This window comes from Dendrobates tinctorius, unplaced genomic scaffold (assembly GCF_039654945.1).
Source record: "Dendrobates tinctorius isolate UK_male_01 unplaced genomic scaffold, ASM3965494v1 ptg000163l, whole genome shotgun sequence".
Lineage (NCBI taxonomy): Eukaryota > Metazoa > Chordata > Amphibia > Anura > Dendrobatidae > Dendrobates > Dendrobates tinctorius.
Window position 1 is genome coordinate 6,155,167 of NW_027361830.1, and position 18,779 is coordinate 6,173,945.

Below are 18,779 nucleotides of genomic sequence, written 5' to 3' on the forward strand. Positions count from 1 at the left end.
CTGGCAATGGCATCAACAACCCACTAGAGCGAGAAGAGGGTTTAGACCGGGAACAAGTCCTACAGGACTGCACAAAATTCCTGACATCACGAGATAAGGTGGGCCACCAAAAAGACCGACTCACCAAATCTCTGGTACCAAAAATACCTGGATGACCAGCCAATGCGGAGCAATGAACTTCAGACATCACTCTCTGCCTCCACTGGTCAGGAACATACAATTTTCCCACAGGACAGCACTCAGGTTTGTCCTCCTGGAATTCTTCCAGAGCACGTCTCAAATCGGGCGAGATGGCAGAAAGAACTACCCCCTCACCTAGGATGGTAGTAGGCTTGGTCACAATAGGAGAATCAGCAAAGAAACTCCTAGAAAGGGCGACTGCCTTAACATTCTTAGTGCCTGGAAGAAAGGAGACCACAAAATTAAAACGCGTAAAAAACAAGGCCCACCTAGCCTGTCTAGGATTCAAGCATTTGGCTGACTCAAGGTAAATCAAATTCTTGTGGTCAGTGAGGACCACAACTTGATGTCTAGCTCCCTCCAACCAATGTCTCCACTCCTCAAATGCCCATTTCATGGCTAACAATTCCCGATTCCCCACATCATAATTGCGTTCAGATGGGGAGAACTTTCGGGAAAAGAAGGCACAGGGATTCATTTTAGACGTCACCGGATTTTTTTGGGACAAAACAGCTCCTGCACCAATCTCTGAAGCGTCTACCTCCACCTGAAAGGGAAGTGAGACATCAGGTTGCCGCAAAACCGGAGCAGAAGTGAACCTCCGCTTCAGCTCCTGAAAGGCCAAAACAGCCTTTGAAGACCAATTCAGCACATCAGCACCCTTGTTAGTTAAATCAGTCAGTGGTTTAGCAATACCAGAAAAATTAGCTATAAATTTACGATAAAAATTAGCAAAACCCATAAACTTCTGGAGAGCCTTCAAAGAAGTGGGTTGAACCCAATCATAAATGGCCTGTACTTTGGCCGGGTCCATTTCAATAGTTGACGGAGACCAAATAAATCCCAAAAATGAAATCCTCTGTACACCAAAAAGGCACTTCGATCCCTTAACATACAAGGCATTCTCCCTCAAAATCCGGAACACAGTCCAAACATGTTCCACATGCGAATCCCAATCCCTGGAAAAGATGAAAATATCCAGATAGATGATCAAAAACTTATCCACAAAGTCCCGGAAAATATAATTCATGAAGGATTGGAAGACCGAAGGGGCATTAGTGAGCCCAAAAGGCATCACCAGGTACTCAAAATGTCCCTCCGGAGTATTAAACGCTGTCTTCCATTCATCCCCATGCTTGATGCGAATAAGATTATACGCCCCCCTGAGGTCAAGCTTAGTAAACCAGCAAGCACCTTTAACTCTGTTGAATAAATCAGAAATCAGGGGTAACGGATACTGAAATTTAACCGTAATTTTGTTGAGGGAACGATAGTCAATACAAGGCCTTAATGAACCATCCTTCTTGGCCACGAAAAAAAAAACAGCACCTAAGGGCGAAGAGGATGGTCTAATATGACCCTTCTCCAACGACTCCTTAATATAAGATCGCATAGCCTCGTGTTTGGGTACAGATAAATTGAAAAGTCGACCCTTGGGAAATTTACACCCAGGTCTCAACTCAATTGCACAGTCATAACTCCTATGAGGAGGCAAAGATGCAGACTTGCTCTCACTAAATACATCATAAAAATCAGCCAAATAGTCAGGAACATCATGCGACTGGGGAGAGGTGGAGAAAACAGGAGTGTCACCAAGAGCACACCGACAACCCCAACTCACCACAGACACAGATTTCCAATCCAAAACCGGATTATGGATTTGCAACCAGGGAAAACCCAGAACAATGGTATCATGTAAATTATGCAACACCAAAAATCTGCAATTTTCTTGGTGGTCCGGGGCGACCCGCATTATTACCTGGGTCCAAAATTGAGGTTTATTCTTCGCCAAAGGAGTAGCATCAATACCCCTCAAAGGCATAGGCATCTGCAGAGGTGTCATTGGAAAACCACAACGTTTAACAAAATCCAAGTCCATTAGATTCAAGGCCGCTCCTGAATCCACAAAAGCCTTCGCGGAAAATGTGGATAAGGAGCAGATCAGAGTAATTGCCAAAAGAAACTTAGGTTGTACACCACCCACAGCAAATGTGTGTGCAAAACGTTTCTCTCATTTAGGGCAGACTGAAATAACATGAGATGCATCTCCACAGAAAAAACACAGCTTATTACGCCTTCTAAACTCCTGACGTTGTGCCCTAGACAAAGCTCCATCACATTGCATAGGTTCAGACATTTGTTCAAAATGTGGCAGCGCCTCCCGTGTAGTCTTGCGTTCACGTAAACGCCGATCAACTTGAATGGCTAATCACATAGAATCGTCAAGACCAGAGGGAACAGGAAATCCCACCATAGTATCTTTTAAAGTCTCAGACAAACCCTTCCGAAAGAGAGTTGCCAATGCACTATCATTCCATGTAGTAAGGACCGCCCACTTTCGGAATTTCTGACAGTATAACTCTGCAGGATCCTGACCCTGGTTCATTGCCAATAGGGCTCTCTCAGCTTGATCAATAGCATTAGGTTCATCATATAACAACCCCAAGGCTTGAAAAAATGCGTCCACATTAGTCAAAACCGGATCTTCAGGTGTCACAGAAAATGCCCAATCCTGAAGATCGCCGCGCAGCAAGGAGATGACAATTTTAACCTGCTGCGCAGAGCTCCCCGATGAGTTAGGCTTCAAGGCAAGAAATAATTTACAATTATTCTTAAAATTCAAAAATTTAGACCGATCCCCAGAAAACACATCAGGAGCAGGGATCCTTGGTTCAACAGCATGTGAATGAGTGAGATAGGCGGAAATTCCCCGCACTTCAGCAGCGAGCTGCTCCACACGATCAGACAATTGCTTAATCTCCATCAAGAAGAAGAAGAAAAAAAAAAAAAGAATCCTCCTACAGCCCCAGAGAAAAAGAGGAGAAAATATACATATAAGAAAAAAAATTCTGACACTTTTTTTTTTACAATTCTCTCCTGCTATTGAGTACCCTAGAATCTGGGGTATGGCTGGTGATTCTGTTGTGAATGAGTCACCGAGGAGGAAAAAACAAAAAGCAAGCTAAGCCCAGAAAACCGGAGAGGTTGGTAACTAGCAGATTGCAGACCCCTGATCCTATCCACAACAACTAGCAGTAGCCGTGGAGCGTGCCTACGGTGGTCCTAGATGCCTCGTCACGGCCGGAGAACTAAATAAGCTTAAAGAAAGAAAGGGAAAATCTAAACTGCCCCAGAGCAGACCCCAAAGCAATAGACAGCCCCCAACATGTATTGTCGGTGAAACAAGATGAAAACACAGACACAGGTAGAAAGATAGGCTGAGCAAACGATGGGGCCCTAGCTAACTAGAAAGGACAGGAAAGAAAAGCTGCTGTCTGCAATCACGCAAAAAACCCTGTCAAAAAGAATGTCCAACACATCTGATAGAAAAAGGCCCTGAAGTCGCTAGACTTCAAAACACTATATCAGCACTCAGGTATATTCTGAAGACAGAGCAAAAGAGATCAACTGATCAGAGACAAAAATGGGGATTCAGCCCAGTCTCAGCCAGGGCTGGCTGAACACAAAAACTAAGTAAACCAGACAAAAACTCATATGAACAATAGCAGAGAAAACAGCTTTAGGAAGGCAGGAACCAAACTGGAAACCAGGAGACACAGTCAGGAAAAATCACCAGCAAGAAACTAGGGAGTCGGTTGCCTTAAAGCCAATCAGAAACTCCTGATGTCCAATCGCAGTCCTCCTCCTCAGGTGGCCGGTCTCTGCCATTTAGATCAGCTTCATTACCTCCCTTCACCAACAGAGGGAGTCCAGATAGAGAACTCACTACTCCTCTGTCAGCACAGCCAGCTCCGTAACCCTCACCAGAAGCCAGAGGCAAACTCGAAAATGAGCTCACAACACCACCGGATAGTAATGGAGAAGCATCTATAAGATGTCCCCATTACTAATCCCATAGTTAGATTGTAAAAAAAGACACAGCCAGAATAAAATTCTTTAATTGAAATAGTAACACTCCTTTATTTGAAATAAAAATAAAAAAGCACAGTTATACTCACTTTTATGGACTGACCTGAGTTGGAGTAGTGATACAATAAACAACCATATCCCTTACCTGTCCGGTGTGAAGATAATCCATACTGTCTGAGGATCTGAATGATTTGGATAGAGGTCAAATCAGTGATGTAACTGCTATCCCCACCAGCTAGAACACACTGACAGGAGCTTAATCACTCCTGAAGTGTCAAGTGCTGATCTGCTGTGAGAAAATTCACTGGATTTAAAACCTGATTAACCCTGGTGACCTCACTTACAGCACTGTCTGCTGTTTGAGAATTTTTGGGATGAGGGCCAATTTCCCTGGCCCGTTAAGTGTCAATTAATATCGGTCCACAGCTCTCTACTTAGCCTTTGCTGTTTGGAAATTATGGGGAGACAATAACTCATTTTTTTCTGGGGTCCCCCTAAAAAATAACCAGTAGGGGCTAGCTAAACAGCTGTGAGCTGATATTAAAAGCCTGAGAACCATTAGAGATATTGTCCTCCTTCCCAGAATATTAATATCACCTCTCAGTTGTTGGCTTTCCCTCTGTTGCTTATGAAATTACAGGGGACCTCATGCATTTTTTTTCATTTATCTTTTATTAACAAGTAGAGTAAAATACACAACCAATGTAACCTTAGTTCACAACCTCCAGGTGTTCCAACAGCTTGGAACTCCAGTAACCTTAAAATATCCCTCAAACTATCATAGAATGTTAGAATTGGAAGGGACCTCCAGGGTTATCGTGTCCAACCCCCTGCTCAATGCCGGATTTACTAAACCATCTCAGACAGATGTTTATCCAGCCTCTGTGTGAAGACTTTCATTAACTCCTTGTTTACATTTGTCGTAATAATACGTCGCTCTGCCCAGGACCATTTTGACCAGGGATGGATTATTACATTATTGCACGGGCTGTGGGTGGGTGATTGCCATCAGGTTTCAGCTGATTCTGACAGTTGACATCCGGCATTAAGTGCCAGGAGTGGTCATGTACTGCTCCCGGCACTTCAACCTAAATGCTGCGATCGAATGCTTGGATCAGAGATTCAGCAGCGTGACTCGGAATCCCGATTGTTGCCATGATAACCTGATGTCGTCATGACAACATCCGGGTCACAAGAGCTAGGAAAGTTGCTTGATCATGTGCAGTGCATGATCAGCAACTTTCTCTGTCAGTGCAGAGCTGACAGTTTGTACAGCACAGGGATGCTGCTGCATCCCCATGCTGTACAAGCAATCAGCCTGCAAAAAATGATAGTCCCATAGTGGGACAAAGTAAAAAAAGTTAAAACAACTTTTTTCAGTAATTGTAAAAATATTTTAAAAATAAAAATAATAAAAATATCAAAAGATATTGTATACATAAGTATTTGTATAAAAAAAAAAAAAAACAATAAAAGTACACATATTTGGTATTACCTCGTCCGCAATGACCCGACTTATAAACTGTCCCAATACTAAACCCCTTTAGGGAACACCATAAAAAAAAGTGGAATAAAACACGATCAAAAAGACAGATATAAATAAACATGGTACCACTGAAAACATAACCTTGTCACAAATAAAGCAAACTGCCATACAGCTTCATCAGCGGAAAAATAAAAGTTATAGCTCTCAGAATAAAGCGATGCAAAAATAATTATTTTTTTCTATAAAATAGTTTTTATTGTATAAAAGTGCCAAAACATAAAAAACTATATAAATGAGGTATCGCTGTTATCGTACTGACCCAAGTAATAAAACTGCCTTATCAATTTTACCACACACGTAATGGCATGAATCCCCTTCCCCCCAAAAAATTCATGAATTGAAGGTTTTTGTTCATAATGTCTCCCAAAAATCGGAAGAGAAAGCAATCAAAAAATGTCATGTGCCCGAAAAAAGTACCAATGTACCATTAAAAACGTAAACTCGTCCCTCAAGAAACAAGCCTTCACATGACTCAGTGGGCCAAAATATAGAAAAATTATAGCTCTCAAAATATGGTGATGCAAAAACTATTTTTGCAATAAAAAGGGTCTTTTAGTGTGTGATAGCAGCCAAACATAAAAACTCGATATAAATCTGATATCACTGTAATCATAGAATCATATGGTAGAGTTGGAATGGACCTCCTGGGTCATCAGGTCCAACTTCCTGCTCAAAGCAGGATTCACTAAATCATCCCAAACAGATATCTGTCCAGCCTCTGTTTGAAGACTTCCATGGAAGGAGAACTCGCCACCACTCGTGGCAGCCTGTTCCACTCATTGATCACCCTAACTGTCAAAAAGTTTTTTCTAATATCTAATCTGTGTTTCCTCCCATTCACTCTCATTCCATTGCTTCTACTGTAGTCTTTCCTTGTGCAAATGAGAATACAGATGATTCTTCTACAGTGTGACAGCCCTTGAGATATTTGTAAGACAGCTATTAAGTCTCCTCTCTTCATTTTTGCAAGCTAAACATTCCCAAATCCTGTAACCGTTCTTCATAGGACATGGTTTGCAGACCGGTCACCATTCTGGTAGCTCTTCTCTGAACTTGCACCTGTTTGTTGATGTCTTTTTTTAAAATGTGGTGCCCAAAACTGTACACAGTATTCTAGATGAGGTCTGACCAGAGAGGAGTAGAGGGCAGTAATGACTTCACGTGATCTAGACGGTATGCTTCTGTTAATACATCCCTGAATTGCATTTGCCTTTTTTGCTGCTGCATCACACTGTTGTCTCATGTTCCATTTATGATCTATTAGTTTGCCCAAGTCTTTTTCACATGTGCTGTTGCTTAGCCAAATTCCTCCCATTCTGTATATGCTTTTTTCATTTTTAATCACACCCACCTGAGGAATAAAGTCGCCTAGTCACTTACACCGCATGTGAAATGGTGTAAAAAGTAAATAAAACCAATTCTGCTGTGGATTTTTTCATTCTGCCTTCCAAAGATTGCAGTAAGGATTGGTGCACATTTATCCTGCACTCTGCGCTGAGTGCTTGCACAGGGGTTTCCATGTAAATCTCTGAAATACATGATTCAGATGGAACTTCTGATGCAAAATTCCCCATAATGAGGCAGATGGAGGCACTATGGATGCAGTCTGACCTGTCCTTTTTAGGATTGCATAAAAGAGCCGTCGGTCACAGTTTTGTGCACTTCTGAAAAGGACACCACTGAACAGAGGCCAGACGGAGTCCAGAGTAACTCTGCTGCCTCATTATAGTGAATAAATCCCTTGGGGGGTTTCATCTGAATCACGTCACTCAGAGATTTAGATGGAAACCCCAAAGTAAGTGGGCAGCATAGAGTGCCGAATAATTGTGATCCCAAACGTTATGTAAAATGTTCCCAATGAAAACTTCAACTCAATCCACAAAGAAAACAAGCTCTCACTCAGGTCTGTCATCTGTTAATGGAAATATAGGGGGCTTCCATGTTACTGGTAGCACAAAGGCTCTGGAAAAGCAAAATGGCTCCTCACCCGTCAAAAGAAACTCAGCAAATTCTCCACTCACAAATCCACATGCCCCCCCTCCCTTCTGAGCCCCACAGTTGCTTAAACCACATACAGCATCCACATTTGGCATTTCTAAAGTGATGAAAGTCTGCCTAACTTACGGATGAATGCAGAAACATGGGATGGGCATAACGTACTGGGGACTCTAACTCTGGTGATTCTAACGTACTGGTGACTGCAACGTACTGGTCACAAGAATGGCAGTTTGCAATTTTCACTCTGCAACATTCATTGCTACTTGTTTCTGGAGAATAACCATGGAGTTAAAATCGTCGCTACACCTGTAGATAAATTCCCCAATGGGTATAGTTTCCAAAATAGGGTCACTTGAGGGGAATTCTGCTCTTCTAGCAATTAGAGGCTCTGTACATGGAGTCCGCAAACTGTTCTAGGAAAATCTGCGCTCCAGGAGGCACATAGCGCTCCGATACTCCCAAGTGTCTCTGTATGGCTAAGTAGTACTGTACAGGCACATATGGGGTATTACCACATTCAGTAGAAATTGTGGTACAAATTTTGATGCCATTTTTACCCACTTGTGTGAAAATGTAAAATATGAGGCTAAAACATTTTTTTTTCTTCACTGCCCAATGGTATAAGATTCTGTGACACACCCATGGTGTCAATATGATCACTGCAACCCTAAATGAATTCATAGAGAGGTGTAGTTTGTAAAATGGGGTGATTTATGGGGGTTCTACTGTTCTGGCACCTCATGGGCTCTCCCATTTGGTCATGGCACCTGCAGCTGAAGGAATTACGACACACATCGGTCTCGGGGATAACAGTTGCTTTTACTTCAGCAGGAACGGGAATTATAACTTGCAACAAATTAGAAACAGTCTCTCGTGGGTAGACCATGGCAATTACAGTTCACACTTAGATACTGAGATGTGATTGGGGTCTGGAGCTTTAAGAGCACTGGACAGTGTCTTTTGGTATTTTACAGAAGGAGGTAGACGCAGCAATTAGAGGTTACAGACCTGTACTCGGGGTTATCGCCACAGTGTGTCATGGTACGTGCTCGAGTACTTACAGGAGAATGTAGAAACTGGTGAATCCTGTCAGAAATACTTTAGATGCGGTGAATACTGTCAGAAATACTTTAGATGTGGTGAATCCTGTCAGAAAGACTTTAGACGTGGTGAATCCTGTCAGAAATACTTTAGATGTGGTGAATCGTGTCAGAAAGACTTTAGAATGATTTCTGTACAGGTTAGAGGGAATTCAGGCTTTTAGGCCTGCAGGAAATCTTGAGGTAAATTCATCCTCCACGTGTGTTCTGTTCTCCCTGAAGGCATCCCTCAGACTAAAGAACATTCTAGACTTGCCTGGAAAACAGCTCCTCCTATTGACCATGTGACTAGGAGCTGGCCAATAGGAGACCGAATTCACATCTCAGATCCTTAAAAAATAATAATTGAGTCATTGTACACTTTCACCATTAGATGGCGAAAGAACACAGCAAATGAGAAATGCATTGCATCTAAAATGTAGATGACTAGAAATGGAGAGTTACAGCTCACAAATAATGTAGAGAGCCAGTTAGAGAGTGAGCAGTAGTGTACAGAAGCTACTCACAATTCAGTATTACTTAAAGGGATGGACACACTCTGGACTGGGTCACTACACATTCATTGGGTGGTCTAGTTTGCAAAATGAGGTCAATTATGTGTGGTTTCCACTGTTTAGGCACATCAGGGGTTCACAAGTCATGCTGAAAAAATTTTACCACTATCATGAAGTACAAATGTGTCAGAAAAAAAATATCAGAATCACCAGGATTCGATAATGTGTTCCAGAGTTATTACCTCATAAAGTGACAGTGGTCAGAATTGTAAAAATTGGCCTCGTCATTAACATGCAAACCACCTTCGGGGGTAAAGGGGTTAAAGGAGAACTCACTACATCTCATGGCAGCCTGTTCCACTCATTGATCACCCTCACTGTCAAAAAGTTTTTTCTGCTATCTAATCTGTATCTTCTCCCTTTCAGTTTATTTCCATTACTTCTCGTGTTTCCATATGTAGATAATAATGATGATCCCTCTACACTGTGACATCCTTCAGATATTTGTAGACAGCTATTAAGTCTCCTCTTACCCTTCTTTTTTTCAAGCTAAACATTCCCAGATCCTTTAACCGTTCCTTGTAGGACATACTTTGCAATCTGCTTAGCACCCTGGTAGCTCTACCCTGAATTTGCTCCAGTTTGTCAATGTCTTTTTAAAAATGTGGAGCCCAAAACTGGACACAGTATTCCCTATGAGCACCAGAGCAAGTGGAAAGAGCCATGCAAAGCGCTTGAATTGTCCTATCTAATAGATGCGCCTTTTCTGAGGCGGCTGTGGGCTGCTATATTTCGGCTGGGAGGGGGGTCAATATCCTTGGCCCGTGAGAATACCAGTCCCCAGCTGTTGTCAAAAATGGAGGGGACCCCACGCTGTTTTTTTAGGCCTCTTTCACACTTCAGTTTTTTGCATCAGTTATAATCCGCCAAAAAGAGAGAGAGAGAGAGAGAGAGAGAGAGAATTTTTTTTTTTTGTCCGGCACCCAGAAAGAATTTCGGGTTAAATGAGTGTCTGGAGGATCCGCCACAGAAAAAAACGTTGCAAGCTCCGTTTTGAAATCTTTGAGGATGGTGACGGACAGGAACTTTTGGCGGATCCGCAAAAAAAAACGGATGCAACGGACGGCAATCCGTCAGAATCCGCCAATAATGGAAGTCAATGGGGAAAAAAACGGATCCTCAAAAGAAAATTGCGGATCCGTTTTTTTCAAAACCTGGCGGATTGTGACTGATTGTAAAAAACGGAAGTGTGAAAGAGGCCTTAGATTATTTATTTAAATAATTTTAAAAAACGGCATGGGATCCATCTATTTTTGATAGTTATGGTAAAGCTGACAGCTGAGGGTTGCAGCCCGCAGCCGTCAGTATTGTTTGCGCTGGTTATCAAAAATAAAAGAGGCTCCATGTCATTTTTTATTTTATTTATTTATAGCTCAGGCGCTGTCTGAATACTCCCATCAGTGGAACCTGCTTTCACTGTTATCAGCGACAGCAGGCATTTGCTAATGGGAGCAGTACTCTCTCATCAGCCAAATCGCTTGTGACCGGAGGTAACCTTTTTATCCCAATGCTCCTGCTTTCAGCTCCTGTGTTTCATGGAACTGTGCAGAGTTCACTTTACAATGCAAGTCTATCTATGCGTCATCCACATTGCGGACCGAGATATCACACCTGCACAGTAGGATCACAGGACTGTGCAGGCGCACTCTGGTCTACCTTACTGTGAGCAGAGCAAAAAACAGCAATGCGCAAGCGCTTAGCTTTGATTGGTGTTAATGACTCTGATTATATCACTATGCGCTTGCTCAGTGCTGTTTTGTGCTTTGTTCACAGTAAGACATAGCAGAGTGCACCTGCACAGTCATGGCAGGCTACTGTGCAGGTGCAATACATCAATCAAAGCAAGAGGACGCGATTAGAAGCAGAGAGGAGGGACAGGCGCTGCAGCAAGGACCCCCATGGAACCGGACCACTCTTATTTACATACAGCGCGGGAGCATATCAAATGGTTTTTTTTTTGGGTGTACAAAGGGAGTTGGAAGCTGATAGCCATGTTTGTGGGATGCAGCACAGTTAACCCCTTAGCGATCAGGCCATTTTTTTAAAATCTGACCAGCGTGACTTTGTGATAATAACTCTGGAATGCTGCAACATATCCCACTGATATTGAGAATGTTTTTTTCATGACACATTGTACTTTATGATAATGCTAAATTAATGTCACATTTAGTAATAAAAATACCAGAAATGTCAAGAAAATTTCCAAAAATTTGCAATTTTTGAATGATTATCCCTTTAATTCAGATAGTTATACCACACGAAAATATTAATACATTTTATTTCCCTCATGTCTACTTTACATCAGCACATTTGTGAAATGTTGTTTTATTTTGTTAGCATTTTAGAAGGTTTAAAAACGTAGCAGCAATGTTTCATTTTTTCAAGGAAATTTACGAACTTATTTTTTTAGAGACCTATTAAGTTTTGAAGTCATTTTTGGGGGTCCTATATATTGGAAACCCCGAAAAGTGATACTATTTTACAAACAGCACCTCTCAAAGTTTTCAAAATTGTTTTCAGGTAGTTTATTAACCCTTCAGGTTCTTTTCAGGAGTTAATGCAAAGTGGTATAACAGGAACGAAGAAATGGATTTTTACCACCTAAATGTCGATAACTTCTGAAGAGGCCACTGTATTCGGGAGACTAAGGCCGTTATTTGGCCATGAATTGCCACGGCAAATATCAGGACCACACGATCAAGATCTCAGAGTGTCGATGGTGTTCAAAAGGAAGCCCCCATACTCTGTTAATCATCTAGATTGTTACACCCGATCCTTGTCCTGGCTCTGTGCCCCGGTCTGCCGCGGCTCCCCATTCAGGGCACTCACCTCGTGTTTTGCACGCTGTCCCTGTGCTTGCAGCCGGCTCCCTGTGTGTCCCATGCTGCTTCTCAGCGTCCTGTTCTCTCCCCTTCCCCCACCTCCTGGTGTCCCGTCGGCAGGTCTTCAGCTAAAGCTATTAGGGCACGCACGCGCGATCCCCTGGCTTCTTAAAGGGACAGCGTGCATTTTTCAAAATTGGTAATTATCCAATGGCAGCGCACTGGCTGCTATTTCTGGCCTCTCCTCCATAGGGAGAGCGCTGGAGCAGCGAGTATCAATCATTGCTACATCCGGTTCTGTTGCTAATCTGTCTGCGCTGCGTTTACAATCTCTGTGCCTTCTCTCATGCTATCTGTCTCCACAGAATATCTGTATCCTGATAACCCTGGCTATCTCGGCAATCATGTGTGCAAACGCCATCCCGTTCCGCCAACAGTCATCGGAGTCCGAGGACTGTGACAAGGTTTCTGGAGCCTGCTATCTACCAACTACCCGGATCCAGGACCCGTCTCATTACGGACTCTGCTATTATTCCTGTTATCCCTTTTGGTCCCACTGGGACAGCTGCCACATGTCCGGGGTCTAACTGGAGGTAGCACCTGTGTCCTCCGGGTATTCCATTCTAGTCCTGTCTGAGGGACTTTACTACGGGTACCCGGGGCTCACTAGTTGCGCGCCCTTTGGAGCCCCCCGGACCGTGGTGCCGAGTTTCCACTTTAAAAATAAAAAACGAATGTGAACTTTACCATCTCAACCTTCGCTTCCATTCGTAACATAGAAGCTGTAGTCTTTTTACTGACAGCAGCATTTAGGGGTTAAACAACTACAGTAAGTACCCAAACTGATCATGGCTGATGCAGCAAGTTGTCAGTTATAGTGTAAAGCTGACAGCTACAATATTGTCACCCGTTGATCGTGCTAGTCTCTTATATCGCAGGTCAGTAAAAAGACGTAATGGTAGTCACTAACGAGTTAAAGGTGGTGCCATTTGTTCATAGGCTAAAAAACTAGTGACAAGTTCACTTTAAGGTGCACACATACCATAAGGCGGAAGAGTGTCATGCATCTTTAGATTTTTTTTATTAATGACCTTCATGATAGGTCATCAATATCAGTTCAACACCCAGCACAACCACTTAAAAGCAGTTATCATCTCCATCAATGGTGGAACAGCTTCATTCACTGGGTAGTTATCATTGCCAAGAACTGCAGCTCAGCTCCTATTGAAATGAACTAAAATTGCCATGTGTGAATATACCCTAACAGTACTCACCATCTGTCTGTTCTTCCACCCATGTATTAATTGACTTTCTGCTCATTTCTGTAGCTTGCAAGAATTTCACTGGTTGAATTTTAGCTTGGAAAGATTTTTCAATTAGTTTTGAATATTGCTAGTAAAAAAAAGATACATTATTTGGTTTGGTTTAGTTTCATGTTCATAATTTTTTTAGTAGCACAGAGACATCATTTACCAGACCAATATATGGATAGTTAATGTTTGCATTCAGATAATCAATTTATTACAGCTTTGCTTGCTATGTAATTTTTTTTAGTATCTTAGCTTTGCATGCTTGACCCGCTCCCACCCCACCTCATCCCTAACCTCGCCACAGTCTTCATCCCTACTCTAACACACCTCTTCAACCTCTCACTTACAAATGGTGTGTTCCCTCAAACATGCTTCAAACATGCCTCGATCACACCCATTCTCAAAAAGACCTCCCTTGACCCATCCTCTGTGTCTAGCTATCACCCGATATCTCTTCTCCCTTATGCCTCAAAACTACTGGAACAGCATGTCCATCCTGAACTGTCCTCCCACCTCTCCTCCTGCTCCCTCTTTGACCACTTACAATCTGGCTTCCGACTGCATCACTCAACTGAAACTGCCCTAACTAAAGTCACCAACGACCTACTAACCGCCAAGAGCAAGCGATACTATTTTTTCCTCCTTCTCCTGGACCTGTCTTCTGCCTTTGACACTGTGGACCTTTCCCTCCTGCTACAGATTCTCTCATCTCTTGGCATCATAGGTTTGGCCCTATCCTGGATCTCATCATATCTAAAAAACCGAACATTCAGTGTCTCCCTCTCCCACACCATCTCCTCACCTCGCCCCCTGTCTGTCGGTGTTCCTCAAGGCTCAGTTCTAGGACCCCAACTCTTCTCCATCTACACCTTCGGTCTGGGACAGCTCATAGAATCCAACGGTTTGCAGTATCATCTCTATGCCGATGACCCGCAGATCTACCTATCTGGACCTGACCTCACCTCCTTACTTACCAAAATCCCACAATGTCTGTCTGCTATTTCAGCTTTCTTCTCTGCTCGCTTTCTAAAACTAAACATGGACAAAACAGAATTCATAATCTTTCCCCATTTCACGCTACCCCTTCACCAGACCTATCAATCAATGTCAATGGCTGCTCACTTTCCCCAGTCCCACATGCTCAGTGCCTCGGGGTGATCCTCGACTTTGCCCTCTCTTTCAAGCCACATATCTAAACCCTTGCCTCCTCCTGCCGTCTCAAACTCAAAAATATTTCCCAGATCCGTGCATTCCTTGACCATAAAACCACAAAAACACTAGTGCACGCCCTTATCATCTCCTGCCTCAACTACTGCAACCTCCTACTCTCTGGCCTCCCCTCTAGCACTCTGGCACCACTCAAATCCATCCATCCTACACTCTGCTGCTCGACTAATCCACCTGTCTCCTCGTTATTCCCCAGCCTCTCCTCTCTGCCAAGCCCTTCATTGGCTTCCTGTCGTCCAGAGGCTTCAGTTCAAAACTCTAACTATAACAAACAAAGCCATCCACAACCTGTCTCCCCCATACATCTGTGACATGGTCTCCCAGTACTTACCCCCACACAACCTTCGATCCTCTCAAAATCTCCTTCTCTACTCCCCTCTTATCTCTTCTTCCCACAACCACATACAAGACTTCTCCCATGCTTCCCCCATACTCTGGAACTCTCTACCCCATCAATCAGACACATCAGACTCTCGCCTACCAAGGAAACCTTCAAAAAGAACCTGAAGACCCACCTCTTTTGACCAGCCTACAACCTGCAGTGATCCTCAGTCTACTGAACTGCCGCATGACCAGTTCTACCCTCTCCTAGTGTATCCTCACCCATCCCCTGTAGACTGTGAGACCTTAAGGGCAGGGTCCACTCTCCTTCTGTACTTGTGTGTGTCTTGTATTGCTCATGTTTATTGTGTCTTGTATTGCTCATGTTTATTGTACTTGTCCATATTTGCCCCTTTTCACATGTAAAGTGCCATGGAATAAATGGTGCTATAAAAATTTATAATAATAATTTGATAACTATAATTTGGACTTACACTAAAAGTTAACCGTGTTAAATATTTTTTAGTAGGGGTACACTTTTTTTCTATCTAATATAAATGTTTTGGGTCTTTTAAGTCTTCCTCTGACCTGTAGTCTCTGTAAATGTACATTTTCTCACTTCCTGCTTGATAAGTTTTTGATTAAAGTGAACCTGTAAGCAGGATTCTGCTGAGTAACCTACAGGCACTGTCAGGTTGGCACTGTTATACTGATTAAAATGCTACCTTGGTTTGAAATCTGTCTTGTGGTTGTTGTTTAATCTTTATTTGCAGTTTTCAGTTCATTTGATTCTCATGCTTCGATGCGGGCCTGTGTGGGGGTCTTTTTGTTGTGCTTAGATATTCATCCTTATGACTTATGACAGGTCACTGTTCCCTCAGTGACCTGCCCCCTATTTTACATACTGTTTATCTTATTATTTGAAAAAATGAAAAATACTTTCATCATGTATGCGCCGACGGCGGCTCCTGCGCTGTAGCATAATAAGATATCCATATTTTCATTTTATTTTGTTATATAAATTATTTCAGAAAAAAGATTATCTTGATCAAAATGGAGACAGTGGCCATGCTTGCACAGTAATATAGTTTGGACCACGAAATACTGCCATTTTGCTAAAGAAAAGAAAATTGGCTCCATGAAAATGACACCGGTGTTGGCACCTGTGCAGTAGCAACATTCTTTTTCAGTGTGTTTGTGCAACTGCTGATGTGGCGCCCCTGGGGCTCGGTCACCGCGGAGGTGCTGCACTTTCTCCTGTGGTGTGGTGCCCTGCCATCCATGTGGGGTGGGAACTCCTGACCACGCTCCAACACTCGCACCCCACACAATAGAGTAGTTCAACAAAACCACATTGCAGCTCCTTGCTTAGAGAGAAGCAGAGCACCTTTGGTGGTTCCCTGCTCGGAACACTAAACGTTCTGGGAGGTGGGTGGAGTTGATGATACATAAAAGAGTGGGAAGGTTTAGGATTACAGGTCAGTCTGAGAGAGGAAGTCACTCGGAGAGGAGTGAGGGAAGGAGATCCCTGGAAGAGGGATGGAGGAAGGAGTGCTGCAGCAGGCCTGAGTGACCCAGGTCTGCTGGCACGGGAAAGGAAAGAAGGAGTAAGACGTTGAACTGAAGCCTGAGCTTCCATGGGAGGGAAAGACAAGTACGGAACGTGGGAGAAGAGGGAACACAGAGGACGTGGGTTGGGAGAGAGCCCTGCCTAGGAGTTCTGGGCGCGGGGCCGGGGCCGGTCCCCGGGGTTGTGTGGATACTGGTGGTTCTGCGGCAGACACCGGTGGAGTAGTGGGCTGTAAATGCACTACTCCCATCTAAGACTTGGGGCACGGCAGCAATACGGATAGGGAGCCGGGACTCAGGGGTGGGGGGTCCCCGGGCAGGCTGCAGCTGTCTGCCGTGCGGGTGGAGTTCTTGGGGGCATCGGATAGGAGGAACTCCAGTGTGGCTCAGTGCTAGGAGATCGTCACACTTAAAGGCGCTATAGAGGAGACGTTCAGAAAGGTACATAAGTTGGAGTGTTGGAAGGGAGCATTCCATCTTGCCTGGGGGTTGACTGAGTCCCTGACCCGGAGGAAACGGCACAGAGGCGGGCACTACAGATTGTGAGTGGGGCTTTTGAACTGCATGCCCTGGTGTCCTCCCTTCCTGCGTCCGCCTGCTTGGCACTGCTGCATCCCCTGCGCCGGACGCTGCACCATCTAAGTGTCACTTCTCCTATTCTGCCCTGGGACAACAGCCTTGCCTGTGGAGGGCTATAACATCACTGCTGCAGCACACCATCTGTCCCAGAGGATCTGTCTGCAGCGTCGGCCTAACATCCAACTTGCCGAACACCACAGGTGGCGTCACGAACTATTCCATTACTACATTACCTCGCCATTACTTGGGCGCCCAGGGCCATGGACTGGGTCACCGCTGCTGTGACACATCCCGCTGACACTGGCCCGGTACTGAGTACCCCACAGCCCTGGGAGGGCGACCCACTGAGTTGCCAGGTCCTTTCCTGTTCCTGCCACCCTGAGGGCTGAATACCCAGGCATGAACACTGAACCTGTCCCTGTTTCTATCCTTGTCTGAATTAGGACCAATCCCTAAACCTGTTTGTATCTTAACCTAGATCTTTTCTTAAATTTCCTGTGTCTGAATCTGTACCTGTCTCTGAAATCTGCAGTGATTGAAGCAGTACCTGTCTCTAAAACTTCCAGCGTCTGAACCTGTACCTATCTCTAATCTGTTGCCTCTGTGCAACATTAGTTGTTTTCATGTACTCTTGCTACTTTGTTTTAAGTACCTTGTGTGAGACTAGCTCTGGCTGTCCTGTGTGTCCTTGTATTGGTCTTGTGTGAATTTGGTCCTGTCTGTCCTTATGTACTTGTCCTTACCTGACCCAGTCTGTACTATGTGGACCTGCATCTGCGGTTCCCTGTCTGTCCGCAGTTGCTGTCCAGTAACCCCTTGCCAGAGACCCAGTTCTTCCTGAAGTCGGTCCTGCCCATCCTGTCTGAACTGGGTCCTATTCATTCCTGTATTCCAGTCATACTTGCCAGTGACCCAGTACTTCCTGAAGCTGTTACTGCATGTCCAGTCTGAAGTGGGCTCAACATCTGAATGCCTGTATACCAGTCATGTCTGTCAGCACCTTCATATCTCTTTGAGTGTCAACTGTTGTGATTACCGATGTCAGTCTTGGTGTAGCATCTAGTCATGACCCCCCAGGGTCTCCTCGGATTGTGGCACCGTCACTTGATGTGCATTCGGGGTCAGTCTTGGCCCGTCCTTGTGCTAAACAGTCCGAGTGTAACAGTAATGATAGACTGTTATTTCTTTCTACTTAGTTGGTGGGTCTTACTAGATTCTGGCTGAAAACGTTTGCGTTATAGGGCTTAGCACTGTATAGGATTATATTGGTTATAGACTTTATGAAGGCAGGTGATTCAGCAAATGAACTCTTGAGGATGTATATGTGGCGCCCCTGAGGGTTCAGTCGCCACAGAGGTACTGCACCTCCTCCTGAGGTGTGGTGCCCCACCATCCAGGTAAGGTGGAGACACCTGACCACACTCCAACACCTGCATCCCACACAACATAGTAATGTAGCTAAGCACCTTTGGTGGCTCCCTGCTTGGAACACGAAGAATGCTGGGAGGTGGGTGGAGCTTAGTCTGCACCAGAGAACGAGATATGATTGGGACTCGGACAGTCAGTCTGACGAGGAGTCAGTGAGAGAGGATCCCCTGAGTGGGATAGATGAAGGAAGTGCTGCAGCAGACCTCAGTGACCTGGGTCTGCTGGCACAGGAAAGAGATATTCAGAAAGCCTAATTCTCCATAAGAAAGATTGAT

General features: G+C 44.2%; 1 protein-coding gene across 1 annotated transcript in view; it reads right to left on the reverse strand.

Moving 5' to 3' along the window:
* The window catches only part of LOC141052851 (serpin B6-like), an 80,211-nt gene that overhangs the window by 36,432 nt on the left and 25,000 nt on the right, over nucleotides 1-18,779 (reverse strand). The window contains exon 5 of the mRNA XM_073550156.1: nucleotides 13,345-13,462. Within this exon, the coding sequence (XP_073406257.1) occupies nucleotides 13,345-13,462 (118 nt within the window). The remainder of the gene's footprint in view (nucleotides 1-13,344; nucleotides 13,463-18,779) is intronic.